At 42.6% G+C, this 19,992-nt stretch overlaps 1 protein-coding gene across 1 annotated transcript in view; it reads right to left on the bottom strand.

Annotated features, from left to right (window-relative positions):
* Positions 1 to 17,583, bottom strand: part of LAMA1 (laminin subunit alpha 1) — a 132,783-nt gene extending 115,200 nt beyond the window's left edge. The window contains exon 1 of the mRNA XM_084849819.1: positions 17,333 to 17,583. Coding sequence (XP_084705945.1) covers positions 17,333 to 17,411 — 79 coding nt within the window. The 5' untranslated portion in view covers positions 17,412 to 17,583. The remainder of the gene's footprint in view (positions 1 to 17,332) is intronic.
* Between the last annotated feature and the right edge of the window lie 2,409 nt (positions 17,584 to 19,992).

The raw sequence follows: 19,992 nt of genomic DNA on the forward strand, positions 1-19,992 counted from the left end.
TGGTTCTGAAATCAGAGTCACATTTAATTATTCCTTATTATCACTGAATGTTGAAAACTATGAGACTCAGGGTCTGTATATTTGTTAGTGCAACTACAGAAGCATCTTCCATGTAGCTTTGACCCACACCATATCAATTTGGTAATTTGAAGTCCAGCATTATGTGGTTCCTTGAAGATTGGATCTGTTCTGGTCTGTTTCAGGTAAGGATTGACAGATCAGTACAGCTGGTCTATATCAGTTTTGCATGCATACAATTATAAATCTGTTCCATCCAGTTAATGCATTAGTCTGCAATTTTTAAAAAAACTACAGAAAAAATCACATTTATTTTTATTCACAATTTCCCCTGCCATATGCATTTTGTACTGATCTTTCCATAATCCTGCAAGCTACTGATCTAAGTGAGGAACTGTAATCTGTGCATTTTGTATACAACTCTGCCTAATATTTTCCTATACAATTTTTGGGCTAAGAAATTTCCAAAATTTGAAAAAGTGTGAAATCAATGGATAACTGTGTTCCAATCCACGTATTAGTACAGAAAGTATGAATTAGATTTGTTTACTTAAAAATGTGGACCAAACAAAATTTTCCCAGTCCCCAATTTCAGGCGTCACTTTCTCATGCGTTCACTCATAAATCAGTTCCATCCGCTTTCCATTTTAATCTGCTATTTTTCGATCTGCACAAAAATATGTATTTAAATACATATTTTTAAAATATATTTTCGCTCAAAATACACATTTTATATGTTCTTATCAGATTTTAGATAGCTTTATATTGATTATTTGTTATGTTCTTTAAATATATTTATTGTGGAGGTTATTGTTGTTAGTTGCCATGGACAGTGTATAAATGTAACAAATTAAATAAATAATTCCCCCCTTCAAAATATGCATTTTGAAATTAATTTTGATACACTTTTTTGACTCACGAATTGCATCGCAATATTAAAAAATGTGAGAAATCCAAAAGATAACTTCATTCCAATAAACACATTAGTCCAGAAAGTGCAGATCGGGCCAATTTGTATTGGAATGTGCAAAGATTGAATTCCTCAAGCATTCCTAGGTTCCTTCCAATCTGTTGTCCAGCAACAATTGGATGAAGAGGGCACCAATCGGGTGGGGAGAAACCACTTAAATGGTGCTTGGCTTCAAAACGTTATCACAGTGGAATGAAACAAAGCCACAGGTACACAGCTGTGTAGTGGAGGCACTACAGCAGTAACATAGGAAAGAGCTTAGATTTAGTTGTTCTGGTTACTAATTTGACACCATTTTGAGACTTGTGTCCCATAAAGCAATGCTTTTAAGTGCAGAGTTAGGCATCTGACTAACTCACTTGACTTTCTTAAAACTTTCCAGTGATGTCAGATATACATTTCATTCTTATATACACTAGATACAGAACTGAAAGCATCTGTATTGCTATCATTACAACAAATTGGATGACACACTGAGCATTACATCAGCATGCTCTTTCACCCATCCAGTAACCCAGTGGCACTGCCAGGGCACAGGCCCCCAAACAAACCTGACAAGTGATGTGTATGTGCTGCTCCTAGTCATCGTTCCACCACCCTCTTCCCTTTGTAGCTCCTGTGCCCTCATTGCCCATGCTGTGCCTGACAAAGGCAGTGTCTGATTGGTTCAGGTCGCTGCTACTCAAAGTTAAGCAAGAAAAAACCCTTTCAATTAAAATGGCACACTGTCAGGCTGTGGTCTCAGCCACCAGCTGTCACACCACTTCCTTTTACCAGTGAGTCAGCAGGAAGGGGAGCTGCCCCCACACCACTGCCCACCCATGGTTAAAAAAAAATACTGGCATGGGGGGTGGGGACAATTTGCATTGGGCCTCTTCAAACCTAGCAGCATCTCTGCAGTAACCTGCTCTGGGCACAGAGGCTCTAAATGCATGTATGAATATCCTGCAGACATCTTAATTTTAATGGGAGAAACCAACTGGTGTACAAAATCCTTTCCATTCATGGGTCTGAAATGTTTACTTTTATTATGGTCTTTACTGCTTTATTGTAAACCCCCTTGAAGACCATTTTTGATGGAAAGGTGTGATCTACAGATGGACAATCTCCCACCATTGAAATTAGCATGTACTCCTACATGATCACAAAATCCATGGGCACATTTAAGCATACATAGGCATCTGGACCAAGGTGAGTAGCTTTTGAAAAAATCACTGTTCACCTATGACTTTCTGAAGGGGGAGGGAGAGAGAAATAAAACAGCTTCAAAAAGAAGAAGAAACAGCATTCCCTTTTTAATAACATTATCAGGCACTGCAGGTTTCTAATGGTGAATCACAGAGTTATTGGCACTTGGCAGCAGCCTTAACTACTACATCAACAGAATCTCATAACAAGTGCCAAAATTACACCCAAAGGTTCCTGTCCCACATCATTTGATTCATATTTTTAAATGCTTAGTCAGAAATAGGTGGCTGATGGCTAACAGCTGTTCTTTTGTAAAGGAACTCCCACCATATCTTGCTTGTTTGATCAACAGAGCTCCAGGTTCTGTGCTATCAAGATTTCAGGACTCTTCTGACATATCTATTCTTTGCCTTGCCTGCTCCTGTGAGGAGAGATCCCTTCCCCGTTATCTGCATTATGGTTTCTTCTGTCTGATGAAGAGTTCTGGAGAACTCAAAAAGCTTGCATAGTATTCTGCAACATTTTGAGTTGACCTAAGAAAGGTATTACAGTAATATAGATGTTGGAGATTTTCTTTTGGAATTCTGTATCCCACCATTATTGGGAAGGATGCCTTGCTAACAATGAAATCATTAGATTCTCTCACATACATATCACTCATTTTGCCACACCAAACAGATACAAGAAAATTCCTACTGTGTGTGGCTTAGGACTGCAATGGGCCTGATCAGACACTACTTTGCTCTCAGGATTCTATGTGGAATGAGGTCAGGAGGAAGCTTTTGGCTCATGTGTTCCTTCCCTCACCGTCAGTAGATGATGGAGAGTAAACAAGTTGTACCTGCACATCTCAAGGAGTATAAATCATGTATATAGGTGAATATATCATTACTCCATCACACCTTTGTTGCAATATCGCAGTATTATTGAACACAAGTTAAGTCTGTTAAGAACACAGGTTAAATCCAAGTACTAAATGTGGCTTGAGTTGCAAGTAATGCTGTGACATGGAGGAATTACATAACCCGTTCACCAAAAGCGGAACTCAAAACAAAACTCAAAATGTGTGTTCAGTTTACGTCCTCTATATATCAATCTGGTTATATGAACAGGCCTCTAGGTATGCAATATCTGCACAGGTTTGCCACAGGAAGCTATAATCCTGGTATTTTTCTAGTTCGATCACTGTGCACTAGATTCATGCACACATCAAGGTTTTCTCTGTTAATCTTTCCCAACTTTACTCATGAAAGCCAAAAAACCCAAAACCAATTTTAAGCAATCCATCCTTAAATAAAAATACTTGTTTGGCAGTTTGCATAAAAAAGCCAAAAAGGGAGCTGTATCCATGGAGGCTCTCCACATAATTTTGAACACCGATTTTCCAGTGTTCTCTGGAGAACCTCCATGAATACTGGAAGCTCTCTTCATCATTAGGTCACCCTCCACATGCAGAAATTATGACACAGAGGGCAAGGACAGTGCCCTTCTCTTCCTTGTGTGTTTACTGTAGTCAGTTTTGGGATGCCTAAATTACTTTTCTCTTACTTAATTTAGAACCTTCAGTCACACATTTTCAAAGCAATCTAGGGTCCCAGGAAGGATGTCATAGGGACCATAAGGTATTTCAGACATTCCACTCAGTAGAGAAGTGAGGGGAGAGGAGAGGCTGGGATCCACAGGATCCTATTACTTCTCTTTTGCCCATCCCTACTCACTGCCATTAAGTGAGCCAGATGGGCCTAGAGGCCCATCTAGATGAATAGCTATATCTATATATTGAGGAGGAGCAAGAACAGGAACAGAAGGTGGAAACACCTTCATCCGCCTCCTGCTTTTCCTGGCTCTTGCAGGCGAGCCACAGGATAGATGGAAGGCTCTTATCTCAGAGACCTCCATCTATCAGGAGCTTATATATTAATATTTTAGATTGAACTATTTGTTATCAGTTACAGAAAGGAGTTCAGTAGATAACAATAACTTCACCACCATATTTTCATTTAAATGAAAATTATTACTGAAATTCTGGGTGACAAAAGGGCTTGTTTATAAAAGCCCCATATAAAATTTAACTGGTTTACTGAGATAATGCATGAGAAATGCTTAAACATCTTAAAATGTGCTATAAAATGCCTTGTTTTATTGCATGAAATGGCTATTATGCATTTTTACACGTGGTTCTAATAAAATGGCATTTTTCAAAGAAATAACTATGGCATTCTCAGCAGGATATAAATAAATTAATAAATAAATAAATAAGATATGGATAACAGATGAGTTATCCCATAAGTCCATAACAGATGGACTTATTAGGATCAATGGGAGACAATGAAGCAAATCTTCTTCTATATGCAAAATGGGCATAAAGCATGCATCACAAAGTATTATGCAACACTTTGGTCAACATTCTGAAGTCATTAATCCCCAAGAGGAAGAAATAACAAAATCTGCCAGCTCCACAAGTATTTCTAAGTTTAAGGTGATCTCACTGAAGCTCATAGTCTCTAGAGTCTAGACCCTTCTAAGTTACTGACCACAGAAACCCCACAGTGAAACTTCCTTGTCAGTTTGGCAATCACTGCAGATTGTTGAAAAAAAAGAGGAAAAAACCTCCCAGAATATACAAGGAGATACATGTAGCGAATACAGACTAATCTCCAGGGTAAATCCCTGGAGAGATTTTACGGTTTACAGTAAAAAAGACAGCACCAAGGGGAAAATAAACTATTTCTTTCAGGAAGAGAATTTTATAAGCATACCTCTTCTCGAGACTCATGAACAATAAATAAGTTTGTCAAAATAATATATCTTCAGATTGCAATTCTATTTTCAGACATAAAACTTTATTTAGCAATGTTTCTTCAAGAAGGATCATCAACCAAGTTGTTAACTATTCACTGCTGAATTATTACAACATTTTTAAAAAATGATAAAGAAAGCTGAAAAATCTTTCTTCTCCTTACACTAGTGGAATGTTGCAGAACCAAGTAAAACGTAATAAATGATGAACAAAGTTTCCATCTGTGATAAATCTGTCCTTTTTGAGACTGAGATTTTCAATAGCAATATAGGGCTATAGAAATATAGGTCATAGTACAGGGTAACTTATAATTAATACCAATAGTGCAAGAGTTTTCAAAATTTGATGTGCATATTTCCAAAACTAAAATGAATACTATTGTATATGAAATAATTATTAAGGCTGCAATCAAATACACACTTACCTGTATTTAAGTCACATTGAACTCAATGACACCTTGGGATAGACATGCATAAGATTGCACTGTACGTAATCTCATATTGCAGCACATTTCTCTAACCTACATACTACATTTCTTTGTTCTTTCTGGAAGATATCACCAAGTAGTGCCTCAAGGATAGCAGCTGCTGAGCCCTTGTTAAACAAAAACAAAAGGAGGAAGTTTGTTTTTTGTTTGTTTTTAAAGAAAAGCCTTCCCTCCTGCCTATTTAAGTCCTGTAAATACCAACAGCTAATCAACGTATGCTCATAGTTTTTTCAGTACACAGACGACATTATTGTCTGGAGGACACAGACAAACTATTTACTGCTGACAAGGGGCTTTTATGTTAATCTTCAGCTTGCTCAGAATGTATTCAAAAGATTTTTCAGTATCACACATACTATGGGCAAAACAAATACTACTTCACTCTAACTTAGGTTGAAAACGACTCTGGTTGATTCTATATAAACTATATAAAATAGTTAAGAAAATGGTAACTTTTAGCAATCCCTAAGGGTGAAGACAGACAGACGGTTGGATCCAGACTTAGTCACGCTGAAATCAGTGGGCCAAGTTAGTCATGATTAACTGATATCCCATTGATTTCAATGGATCTACTCTGGCTGGGTTCGCACATAATGCTATCCCATGGTATGGGTTGTTGTTTTCTGGGGTGTCATGTAGTGTGAATTCAGCTGCACTAAGAAACTATTGTTTGTTAACCACGAACGACCCAGAAAGAGAAACTATGGTCTGCTGTTGGGTTGTGCACTCTGGGTTGTTTTAACCATGTGTTGTCATTACATATGAACCCAGAATCATGGATTGTGCGTTCACATGTAATCCACAACCCCTTAAAAAGGAAGACCATGAACATCTTAAGCCCTCCCCAGCTGTGACTCCCCCCCCAAGTATTTCCACACACACACTGCAATTAGAGATTTTTAAAAGCTTCATTGGCACTAATGGGTTTTTTTTTTTTTAAGTCTAACTAGGCTAGGGTGTGTGTGTGCACAGGCTGCATCTGGCCCATGGACCACCAGTTTATTTATTTATTTATTGCATTTATACCCCGCCTTTCTTCCTCTCGCAAGGAACCCAAGGCGGCTTACATTATCCTCCTCCTCTCCATTTTATCCTCACAACAACAACCCTGTGAGGTGGGTTGGGCTGAGAGTCTGTGACTGGCCCAAAGTCGCCCAGTGAGCTTTCATGGCCGAGTGGGGACTAGAACCCAGATCTCCCAGCTCCTAGTCCAACACTCTTGCCACTACACCACACTGGCTCTCTTCCCCAGTCATGCTCCAGAGCCCCTATCCAATCATGTCTTTAAGAATGTCAATATGCCATGCGCACTTTATATGATGTCTGCATGTTTACACTAGTTTCCCTGCAGCAATTGTGTCTGCCCCATAGCGCTGCCCCTAATAAAAGGAAGTAACTGGCAATAAGATTCTGGTATTTTTGTAGTCCTCAAATATTTTGGCCACCTAATGCGAAGAGAAAACTCTCTGGAAAAGACCCTGATGCTGGGAAAGACTTTAGGCAAAAGGAGAAGGCAGAGGATGAGATGGCTAGATAGCATCACGGATGCAATGAATATGAACTTGAGCACGCTCCGGGAGAGAGCGGAGGACAGGAAGGCCTGGCGTGCTATGGTCCATGGGGTCACGAAGAGTCGGACATGACTTAACGACTGAACAACAATAACAATTTTTGTAGTCAGTGGGAATTTTGTCAAAGACAACAGCATTTTTTTTTAATTTCCCACATCCAAATCCAACTCAGACATCCTAACCAGTCTAGAGCCTAGTAATTCACACACTATTTCATTATGTATAGTTTTATTATAGCATTGTCATAAACGTGGCTATGTCTCCTAATCCTTCAGTAGCTCTGGATACAGTTAATAAATGTGTAAAGGCTAAGGATGTGATAATCCCATGAAAAACTGTAACAGAGTGCAGGTCAAGGCTAGGACAAGATGCTGGAATGGTTTGCAGGACTAGGTCCAGTGATCAGCACCAGGCTCTGGACAAGTGATCAGTGAACAGGTTTATCACTGTATGGAGGACCCAGCAGAGAGCAAAAACAAAGCAAGAAGAACAAAAACAAAAAGAATAAGAAAAAAGGACCAGCTCAACATCAAAGTGAGAAAACACCTGACCACTTTTTGTGCCCTCTGTGTTTCTACATGGCCCAAAGAGGCTCACCATGGACTCTCAGGACCAAAACGTAACGGCAAGATTATTTGCAAACTAGAATAGCTACCCAAAATATCAAAGTCACAGTTAGTGCCTGGATCCTAGCAGCAGTATGTGTCAGGCAGCTCACATGGTTATGTATGTAGTAGAGAGTCACACTACTACACTACTAATTTTAAATTTAAAGTCCTGATTTGGATGACTATGAAAGGCACTGAACATCCAGAAGCTGTGCATAAATTTAACAGTGTTTGATTTTTCCAAGTATGCCATGAGTTATGTAACAATTGGTTCTGCCATTAAGTTATGGTATTTCACCTTTAGCCTCCTTTTTCCTGCAGTAATTCCTAGCAGTATTTTATAATGATACTTTTTCTTCTTCTTTTCTTCCATTCTATATGCACGTCTATTATCCCTGCTTCTATACATACAGTACCTCTTGACAGCTTTCATGTAGAATCATGCCTCGTATACCCTTTCTGGTACTATCCCTCTGTCTAAAACTTTTTCTTTGTTTCTTGCCTAGGCAGAATAGTTGTGTGAATGTATGTTTTAAAAATGGTTATTCAAGTGTAATTGATTTTAACTTATGCCATATAATGTCCCTGTAGACCAATCATATTTAGTGTTTATAGATCACTTCTCCTAATTGGTCAAAGCACTTCACATTCATTATTGAGTAAGGCTGATAATCACCCAGTACAGTGTAAGGATTACTGAGGTAATGTAGGAAAATAGTCATAAACACCAACGGTGTCTGGATGCCAGTGGAACAGATACCCCCTCTCCTCTGCAGCCCCCAGCACATACCCCAAATCTGCTTTGAAGGGTTAGGGGACCCTTCAAAGCAGATTGGAGGGCACAGGGGTGGAAGAGAGGAAGGAGAGATCCTGTTGCACAAAAGGAAATTCACTCACACAGCAAAGGCAAATTTGAACATGAGAGGAAGCCATGGTTTCCTGCTATGGGCACCAAATGTAGGCTCAGGTATTTCCCTCTCCCTGTTCATCCTCTTTTGCATGCAAGAGGAGAGGAGAAGCCCTCACTTTCTATTTTAAATTATCTACAGCTTCTTCATGCATCTTAATTCAGGGAAGTCTGGTTAAACTCTAGTTATTTCTAACAAGGAAGGATCAAAGTATGGATCCCGATTAATTCACTAACTAAGGGAAGAGTGCATACACCCAAGGCTCACCATGGCTCATGCACGTAGTGGGAAACCATGTTTTCTTGTTATATAATTTATTTATTAACAATACTTATATACCACTTCTCATTTGTAACACATCCCAAAGCAGTTTACAAAAGAATAAAAACAAACTAAACAAACTAAAAGACCACACACACACACACACACACACACACAATAATATCATGAGGTTGGTAGGAAGTCAGCTCATGGCTGGGGGAAAGCCAAAGCAAATATATACATTTTCAATCAACACCTAAAACACAACAGAGTTGAGGCCTGACATACCTCAGAAGGGAGATCATTCCACACGGCAGGTGCCACTGCAGGGAAAGCCCGTCTCTGTCATCGACAAATGGAAATCCATAGGCCACAGCACAGACACCAGGGCCTCTCCTGAAGATCATAGCGGCCTGGGACGCTGGTATAAGGGGAGAGTGATCCTGAGTTGTATAGGGCTTTTTGTATACTAATTCTTGTTGTTCAGTCCTTAAGTCGTGTCCGACTCTTCGTGACCCCATGGACCATAGCACGCCGGGCCTTCCTGTCCTCCGCTCTCTCCCCGAGTGTTGTATACTAATACCAACATCTTAAACCTAGCTTGGTAGCAGACTGGCAGCAGTATAGAGTCCTTCGCACAGGCATAATATGCAACCGCCTCAGTTAATAACCTAGCTGCTGCATTCTGCACTAGCTACAGCTTCCAGAGCCCCACAGAGAGCATATTCCAGTAATCCAATCTTGAAGTTACCAACACATTGAGCACGGTGGTAAGGCTATCCCTATCCAGGAACAGGTGCTGTACCAGCCTAAGCTTGTAGTATGTACTCTTAGCCACAGAGGTCACTTGGGCCTCCAATGACAGCAATGGATTCAGGAGCACTGACGAACTTCAAACCTGTTCCTTCAGGGGGAGTACAACCACATCCAGAGGTGATAATTTCCCTAACCCCAGAGCCTGGGAACCACTCACCCACAGTGCCTATGTCTTACTGAGATTCAGATTCAGCTTACTGGCCCTCATCCAGCCCACCACTACATTCAAGCACTGATCTTGATTGTGAATGGTTTCTCCTAATTTAAATGTAATGGAGAAATAGAGTTGGGTATCATCAGCATACTGGCACCTTGTCCCAAATCCTCTAATGACCACACCCAGAGGCTTCATATAGATATTAAACAGCACTGTATTCAAGATGGTACCCTGTGGCACCCCACAGCAAGACTGCCAGGGGGCCAACATACAGTCCTGCAACATGAATCTGGGGGATAAAAAAGCCAAATAAAATAACAAAATAAATGCTCTATAGCAGTGGTGGGCAACCTTTGGCTCTCCAGATATTTTTGCCTACAGCTCCCATGATTCCTCACCATTAGCTATGCTGGCTAGGCTTGATGGGTGTTGTAGGCCAAAACATCTGGAGGTCCCCAAGTGCTCAGCCTGATCTACAGGCCCATTCGTGGCCAAAGTTAAAATTAATTACTCTCACAAATCATATGGCCATAATATGGCCTCAGGACTTGATCTGAAGCAAAGGATACAGCTATTTTGCTGACACTAAGCAGAGTCTTGGGGTGGTCAGTGCCTAGACCACCTGGGAACACCACCCTGAGTTCCCTGATGGAAGAAAGTGGGATATAAATTTACTGAAGAAAGAAAGAAAGAAAGAAAGAAAGAAAGAAAGAAAGAGGGGCTATATCCCTATATTACAGATGGAAGACATTGTTTCTTGTTCATAGCTGAGCTAAGATTTTTACCGGATGTGTCCAAGCTGGTTTTTGAAATCGTAAGATTTCACCAGTATTCATGGCAATGGGTCAAAGGTTCAGGCATATATGCAACCTAGTGCTGGAGCAAGTATAATGACTACAGAATGTCAAAACCCTCTACTATATTACAAACATTTGTGTGCACATTAAAAACATATTTGCTGGCTGGAATCAAAGGAAAACCTATGCTTCAGAATATGGTCACAGCTAATGTTGAGGAGTTACTGCTTGATCAGCATTTTTAGCAAAGCAATGGCATTCTTACATTTTATAGCTTCTTTGTTTTCTGTCAGGAAATATGCACCCACATAATGAAATACAGGAAATGCTGAAGAAGCCATTTTACCAATGTTGTTTTCAATGGCATTCAAATATATGAACGTTGGCTATCACCAACAACAGGTTCCATTATATGGTGGAAATGACCGAGTAGCTTTTTTAGCAATGCAAAAACCCAAGTTTTATTAATTCTATTATATATAGAAGTGAAGTTGTTTTGGCTTTCAGCTGTGTTTATCTTCAAATGTAGGCATTTGAATTTTCGCCACATTCCTGGGATTGCTCCTGGATTAGCATCTTCACATTAAAAAAATGGGATGCTGAGTTCTGCAAACCCATTATCCCCAAAAGGATTTTGATAGCTACCAATTCCAGTAAGGGGAAGCTATACCTATCTGTAATCTGAACTAATTAAAAGTATGGTCTTCTCTCCAAATCTTTACAAAAAACGGAGAAGCATTTTTACTGAAGAAAACTGAGAAACTATAGTTTGTATTTAAAGACATCTGATCTTGCAACCTTTAGCAACACGGAGGCTTTGAGGTGCACTCAGAGGCACCATGCTCTGTCTCCCTCTCATGCGCACACACATATATACAGGTCTTGCCCATTAATTTCAGTGGAAGGGCAGCCCTACCTATTACTTGCATAGGCAGAGCTATCTCTTCCACTGTAGTGAATAGGAAGAAGCCATATATATGTGACCATCCATTTTACCTCCTCAGGCTTTGTGTCTCTACAACTGCATTCAACTCCATTATAATGTTTCCAAAGCACCAATATAATTTTGAAGTTTAAAATTTTATACAAGCTAATTAATTAAGACAACTCACGTGCCAAGATTATGGTCATTATTTAACCTTGAATGTGGATGTCAATGCACTGACAATTCAGAAGAATTTATTAGAAACCTTCTGTGTTAGGTTTTTAAATACTTTCTCTAAAATAAAAGGTATATCTAAAGCCAGTTTAGGAGCGACTCAGAAAAAAGGCAAATACAAGATGGCTTCAGTCATTTATACAATACAAAAAGCAACAACAAATACAAATGCCTAGTACTTCCTGTCCTTCACATTCCTTCATAATATCTAAATCATAATCTGAACATTCTGCCACACTCACCCACAATGAGATGTGTTTATTCCTAATACAGGAGCAAGAATTTATGCAGCTATCACCCCTCACCACAAAGGGGTGTGTGTGCAAAATGAATGTGTTTCCATTTGAAAATTACAAAGAAGCATGGAGAACAGTGAGAGTGACTTAGGGCGCAATCCTATCTAGATAGGTGGCCGCCTCTGAACTCAGAGGCGACCGCCTATCCAAAGCAAGGCAGAAGCACGGGGGGATCATTCCTTCCGCGACTCTCCTGCCCTGCTTTTTCTGCTAGACAGCCAATTTTGTCTGTCTAGCAGCGGGGAGGCTGAGCAGGAGACGAGGCTGCTGTACGACACATAGAATGTGTCGTACATGCAGATCCGCTCTCCCGCCCCAGAATGCCCCCAGCCCTGCCCCTTTTCAACTGCTCCACGCTCCTCTTCTGAGCATGGAGGACAGGGTTTCTCCACACTGCCTCTGAGGCAGCGTGAATGTGGGGGTAGGTCAGTTTTCTGGGAACTCACCTCAGACTGCGGGCTCCGAGGTTGGTTCCCAGGAAAAAGCATATCCTATGGCCGTCTAGCCGCTGTCTAGTGGCCATAGGATTGCTCCTTTATTTATTTATTTATTTATTTATTTATTTATTTCATTTACTGTATATCCCACCTTTTTTCTTCTTGCAAGGAACCCAAGGCGGTTTACATAAACCTCCTCCTCTCCATTTTATCCTCACAACAACTCTGTGAGGTAGGTTGGGTTGAGAGTCTGTGACTGGCCCAAAGTCACCCAATGAGCTTCCATGGCTGAGTGGGGACTAAAATCCAGATCTCCAGGCTCTCAGTCCAACACTCTCACCACTACACCACACTGGCTCTGGGATAAGAAGTGTACAAACTTGCACTTCTCATCCCACTCTGCAAAGTCTGAGGGCCAAAACTGACATTACTTTAAGAATCTAGCAGCTATGCCTTTTATTTCATTTTAATGGGGGACCAATCCAGATCTTTAAACAAAAAACCCTACTCCCTTACACACATACCAGGTTCCTGATCCAAATCAGGTCCCCTGCACGAACGCTAGAGTAACAAAAAAAATTTTTAAGAGATGGATTTAAAGTAATGTCTGTTTTGGCCCCTTTAACAGCCCTATTCTGGCATTCTGTACCTGAATAGGGAAAACATGCGACAAGAGGGAGTGCTCCAGCCCCCGCCCCTCTCCCTTGCTGCATCCATCATCCTCTCATTGTGGGGGGTGACTGAAGAGAACCTCCTGTATCCATGGAGGCTTTCCAAGTGAGAAAGAACCCCAAGAGTCTCCATGGATACAGGAGACTCTCCTCTTCAGACTGTCACCTTCCATGAGTAGAGGATGACAAAAGGGTGGGGTTGGAGCGTCCCCTTTCCTCATGAGTTTGCTCTATTCAGGTTCGGAACACCTGAATAGGGCTAACATCAGGATCTGATCTGAGAGGAATGACTAATCCAGATGCCAGACTGTAAGTGCTTATAACTCTTCTAGCTTGTTTACAAACAAAAAAGTGTTTGCTTTCTAGCTTGTTTAATAAATCAATAAATTGTTCTTGGCTTGCTTCATTAAGAAGATAACACAGTATGAGGGGGAGCAAATACCAGTGACATAAACCAGATGATGGATCATACGTTCTTTTTAGTGTTTTGCTTTCTCATTGCCCAAATAACACAAAACCCCAATACCATCCCTAACAACATCAACAGAAATTAAACCGAGATTTCAGCAGATTTAGGACTGCGCCCACTGTACCAACAGTTATTTTAGATGGTCCAGATTCAACTTTTAATTAAGAAAGTTCCATTTACACTTAATGATCAGAATTGTCACTACTCACGTTTGGCCATCTCTAAAAATGAAATTTTAGTGGATTATGTAAGCTGCATTTATACGGGCAATAATACCTAGAAAGTTTCCAGTATTATCACTGCCAAATATGTTAGAAAACCTCCTAGAAGATGCTTCCCCAAGGCCATGTAAACAGAGAAGAAATAATTGCATTTTCATTTCCATGCATACAAACACTTCTGGCCTACGTCCCTAAAAAATAGAAATAAAGTGTGTCTTTCAAGTACAGATTCTCCAAGATTTAATTATGAACCACTTAGGAAAGGAGCATGTACAACTTCTAAAACGTTGAAGATAAGAACATAGAAGAGCCCTGCTGGGTCAGACCAAGGGTCCATCTAGTCCAACATTCTGTTCACACAGCGGCTAACCAGCTGTCGACTGGGAACCCACAAGCAGGGCATGAGAGCAACAGCACCCTCCCACCCATGTTCCCCAGCAACTGGGGTACATAGGCTCACTGCAATGATGCTCATACGCAACAGGAGTCCCCAACCTTTCTAAATGATTAGTCAATGGTGGCAAATAATGGAGGATCAGATTAGGTATATAAAGGCCCCTGAGGATTTATGTACACGTACTAGTACAGCCTTCCCCAACATGGTGCCCTCTAAATGTTCTGGACTAGAACTCCCATCTTCCCTGATCATTGGCCATGTTGGCGGGGGCTGATGGGAGTTGCAGTCCAACTCAACAGGAGGGTACCACATTGGGGAAAGCTGCACTAGTGTCTCTTGTAGTCCAAAGTTCCCAGCTGTTTGATGTGGGGCTTTGATACTGCTTTGGCCAGGCGCTAGATAGTTATCTTCATCTGTTCTCTCTGCTGTGCTTTACTCTTTCATCACACTTGCAGCTCTACACAGCTAATTGGTCCAGTGACATGAGGCCCCAGGGAAATTCTCCTATATTCCTGGGCTAATCTGTCACTGGCAAGACTGAGAGGATCTGGTTCATAGGTTACCTCTCAGCTAGGTCTCTTGCATATTTAATTGCTCACACAAATGGTTTACTCACAAAAGCAGTGTAACTTTGGAAGAGGGAACTGGAATATTGTACAGCAATGTGGAGCTGGGGGAGGGCTCTTAAAACGGACATTCCCATTCGTGGAAACCCGATCATCCATTTTCAAATTTTGCTGCTCTAATATTATGTGGCTCATGTAAGCAGACACCTCATGCAGAAGTAAGGTATGAACTGACCCTAGGGTTCATGGAAAACGCAGCACTAGGGTCTTAGTAATAAGTGCACCAATAAGGCTGAAATCCTATACACGTCTACTCAGAAGTAAGCCCCACTAAGTTCAATAGGGCTTACTCCCAGGTAAATGTGTATAGGATTGCAGCCTAAATGAATTAATGCAATCTTATACCCACTTACCTGAGAATAAGCCCCACTGAACTCATTAGGATTTACTTTTTAGTATACATGTATTTCAGTGAACTGATTTAATAAATACACAGTGAAATATACAGTTTCACTGTCAATTATAGTATTCATTTGATACCTATTAACAGAAGACGTCAGTATAATCTCATTTCCATCCCTTTTCTGTACTAAAAATGTACTAAGGGATAAAAAGCAGATTTTGCCACCATTAGAGATGTATATAAAACAACATATGCTTCTAGCCTGGCTAAAGATCTGCCTCCTATTTAGTCAGTATCCTAAATCTGACATAGAAATCCACCCAAAACTTTGACTTTGTACTTCACTATGTATGAAACTAATCTTTACATTCAATTTACGATCTGCTTGGAATGAATTCTTCCATATGTGGCACACTCTGCAAGAATGTCCTGTTTCATTTAAAAATATGTTTCTAGTCATCTTAGTAGATTATATATATATATATATATATATATATATACACACACACACACTCCCTTTCTCAGGATCTTTCTTTCACTCTCCAGCCCCAATAGTAATGGATGCCATCATCATCTATTCTGAATGGCTCACTACAGACTTACTTCAACGCCACACAAAAGCAGTTTGATGAAATGCGTCTCTCCCTCCCTTGGGGCACCATAGTTCACGTGCACCATTAGTCTGGGATGTAGTGGCCCTTTTGCAGCCTGTGTGCCAGAGTGCCAGATCCTATCTATGTAATCCCCAAAGTGGCTAGAGGCAAAAATTCAGAAACAAGGAGTTTGGGGGCAGGGGAAAGCCCAGCGTCCTCCAGAACTGCAATGGCCTTAGAGTCCGAGCAGGACTCCTGAACTCCTGGCTCAGCCGATCCAGAAAGAAAAGGGCAGTTTGAGGAGGGAGGGATAAGATGTCAGTCTGGCTGCCCCTTTCAGGAGACAGTGGGGGGGGGGGGAGCCTTTGTAAAGTGCCGTCTCGTCCCCAATCACCCCACCAGTAATAATCACGTCAGTGGAGAACGAGGACAACAGCATCAAACGATTTCAAAACTATTAAAAAATCAAATACGTTACATACAGTAAATCGGTACAAAGAAAAGAAGAGCTCTACATGAGTCTATTGGGGAGACTCCAACCAGTTGATTTCCCCTTCACTTCAAAGCATTCCCCCCACCCTACCCAAGTTTCCGCTGCCACAAAGCAAGTGGGCGGACTCTTCATCCCCAACAGGGAAGGCGAGCAGAATCTCCTTCACTGCCAGCAGAAGATGAAAGTACTGGCAGGGGAGGAAAACAGAAAAGCGGGGGTGGGGTGGGAGGGGTAGTTATTGCAAACAGAAAGTCCGGGAAGAAAGGGAAGGAGGGAGACAACTGAGAAAGCCATGTGGGTGGGGGAAAGGGAGAGATGAGGAAAGGCGAATAGGGATCAAGTGATGAAATGCGTCCCTCCCTGGGGACACCATCGTTCAAGAAAGAAAGAAAGAAAGAAAGAAAGAAAGAAAGAAAGAAAGAAAGAAAGAAAGCTTTCCTGAGTTTTGAACCCCCAAAGCAAGAGCAAAATAAACCAGCAAGGCACCCCAGTCGCCTTTGCCATCATCTGCCTTTATGCTTTCTGCAGCCGAGACCAGATGTTAAATTTCTAGCACGTGGGAACCAAACAATACTGTATTGCTATCATCATCGTCATCATCCCTGGCCGAGTTTGGCGGCACTGGAAAATCTTTCTTCGCTCTTCAATAAAACCATCCAGATCCAAACGCCGCTCGCTTCCCCGCCCCACTTTGATCCACTGACATTTTGCAGTTGAGCAGCCTAGAACCGCTCGAAGCGGCTGCTTAGCCGGCATTGCCACCAGCTCCCTCCCTCCCTCCCTCCCCGGCCCGCACCTTGCCCGGCTGGGCTTAGGAACAAGGCACCGGGAACGCCGAGGCCAGCAGCTGAGGGAGGAGGGAGGGAGGTTGCCCGACCACCGATTCACGGGCTGCAGCAGACCCGAGCGCGGAAAGCCGGGTTCCATTTGCACGTGCCCGAAGGCACCACCACGCGGCACTACAAACACGTCCCGGGGCTGAAAGCTGGGGCTCCCCCCCCCCCCGGCTCAAGCTTGCGCCGCCGGCAACAGAGCTGCGTCCTCACCTCGAAGCTGGCATTCCGCCGCCGCGAAGAGCAGCAAAGCCGGCAGCAGCAGCCCCAGTTGCCAGGAGGAGCAGCCCATCTCCCCGGGGTTCGCGCAGCAGCAGCAGGAGGGCGACGGCGGCGGCCCCACAGGTGGAAAGGGCGGGAAGGCGCGCTCTGAGGGGAAAGCCTTTTTTGTTGCTGTTGCTTCGTGCAGCCAGTCGAGCTCCCCCTCCTTGTCACCCGCCCTTATCTCTGCCGCCCTCTGCAGCGAGTGAGCCTCGCATCCCTAGAAAGCGGAGAGGGGCTGGCAGAAACCATTCCCACAAGGATGGGGTCCTTCCAGAGGACGTGGAGATTTAGAGGCGCGACAAAGTTCCTCTCTGGGAGCCCTGAAGAGGGAAAACCGTTCTTTGTAGCAGTAGTCAAAAGCACCCAGGGCAGTATTTTGGCTCTCTGAGACCGCTGCCCGGCCACAGTGTTGTCTCAATCCCCACATCTCCCCCCGCCTTTATTTGTAGTTCGTTCCAGCAGTAGCTGTGGTAGCACGAGACGCTGAAATGGGGATGGGAATTATAGTTGCGGGAGGGGAACATTCTTGAGCCGCTCGGAGGTATTTTGAGCCGCCTCCCAAGAAAACAGGAACAGCCACTGCTATAGAGCCCCTTGAGTTTTAAGCTTTGCATTCAGTTTAAAGAATCCGTCGCGTGTGTAAAAATTAAGGATATAAAACACTATTTTCCATATTAAATACCCATCCTGGGACAGCCTATGGCTAGAGAAGAGGCCACTGTTAAATTCTTACGATGTTTTCCATAGCCTGAGGCAGAAATGTGGCCTAAATATGCCTTGATGGTTAGATAACGTGAACAAATCAAGAAAACAGAGACAGACCAAATATCTGAGGTAATGCCAGAACAGCAGTTCCTGCCCTAGAGCTTGCTATCAGCCATAATTCAGACCCACTTGTTTTCAATGCAGGGGCTCAAAGCCTGGAAGAGGTGAAGTAAGAATAGAAAGGGGACATCTGAACATGTGCAAAGTGTGTTTTCATTCATGCTAATTTTTTCGTTTAAGAATATATATGTCACCTTTCAATTGTTATGGGGGAATGTTGTCTGCTTATATGTTTGTATGTAAATGTTTTATATTATGTATAATATTGTGTTTTTAAGGTTTTTAATCTTTGTAAATGGCCCAGGGAGCTTTGTCTATTGGGTGGTATAGAAATGGAATGAATGAATGAAGACAAGAGTCTTCTTAAGGCTGCTTAAAGTCATAAAACATTTTAGATCAGTGTATTAAAACAACTTAACTAAAAGCAGCAGCATAAAACTATATGAATCCCACCAATAAAAATCATATTACCATTAAAAGGAGAGTGCACTGATATTAAAAATCCAGTTCATCCTTTCAATAAACGTTTGTAACTATTCATCTGAGATTAAGGGGTTAGTCAGGACTGGTTCTTACATTCCAGGTTCCTAAACAATATTGTTCTTTACAGCATCGGATTTTCTTTTCACCACCAGACACATCCACAGCTGAGTGTCCTTTCGGGTTTGGCCCAGCCGCTTCACTCTTTCTGGCGCTACTTGGACACTCAGCTATGGATGTGTCTGGTGGTGAAAAGAAAATCCAATGCTGTAAAGAACAATATTGTTTAGGAACCTGGAATGTAAGATCAAGATCACTGCCTTGTTGTGGCGAAGGGGCTTGCGTAACTCAGTGAAGCCATAAGCTATGCCGTGCAGGGCCACCCAAGACGGACAGGTCATGGCGGAGAGTTCTGACAAAATGTGGTCCACTGGAGAAGGACATGGCAACCCACTCCAGTATTCTTGCCAAGAAAACCCCATGGAACGTATCACAAGGCTAAAAGAGATGACGCCGGAAGATGAGCCCCTCAGGTCGGAAGCTGTCCAATATACTACTGGGGAAGAGCAGAGGGAATTTCCAAGTAGCGCCAGAAAGCGCTTCGAGCGTGTGCAGTCCCCTAACTTACTGGTGTTGGGGGACTTCAACGTACATTCGGAGGCCATCCTCACAGGAGCACCTCAGGACTTCATGGAGACCATGGCCTCCTGGGAGCTGCACCATATTCTAACTGGGCCCACCCATGTAGCCGGTCATGCACTAGACCTTGTGTTTGTTTCTGGAGAAGTGGGGAGTGATCTGGAAGTCGGGGGTATATCCACCACCCCCTTGGCATGGTCAGATCACTATCTGGTGACGTTGGACTTCTCGGTTCCACAACCCCTCCGCAGGGGTGAAGGACCCATTAAAATGGTCCGCCCCAGGCGTCTTATGGATCCAAATGGATTCCTGAACACGCTTGGGGATTCTCTGGGGCATGCCAACGGCCACTCGGTCGAGACCCTGGTGGGTGGCTGGAATGCCGCAATCACTGGGGCATTAGATCAGGTGGCTCCGAAACGCCCTCTCCCCCTGAACAGGGCTCGGACTGCACCATGGTTCAATCCGTGGTTACGAGCTCTGAAACAGGAGGTGAGATGGCTAGAGCGCCGGTGGTGGAAGTCTCGCTCCAAAGACGATCAGACACGGGCTAGAGCTGTATCTTCAGCCTATCATGTGGCGGTGAAGGCAGCAAAAAAGGAATATTATGCTTCCTCCATCGCGTCTGCAGAGTGCTGTCCCAGGAGGCTGTTCCAAGTGGTCCG

This window comes from Heloderma suspectum, chromosome 4 (genome assembly GCF_057233095.1).
Source record: "Heloderma suspectum isolate Gila_16-S chromosome 4, 16-S_ref, whole genome shotgun sequence".
Lineage (NCBI taxonomy): Eukaryota > Metazoa > Chordata > Lepidosauria > Squamata > Helodermatidae > Heloderma > Heloderma suspectum.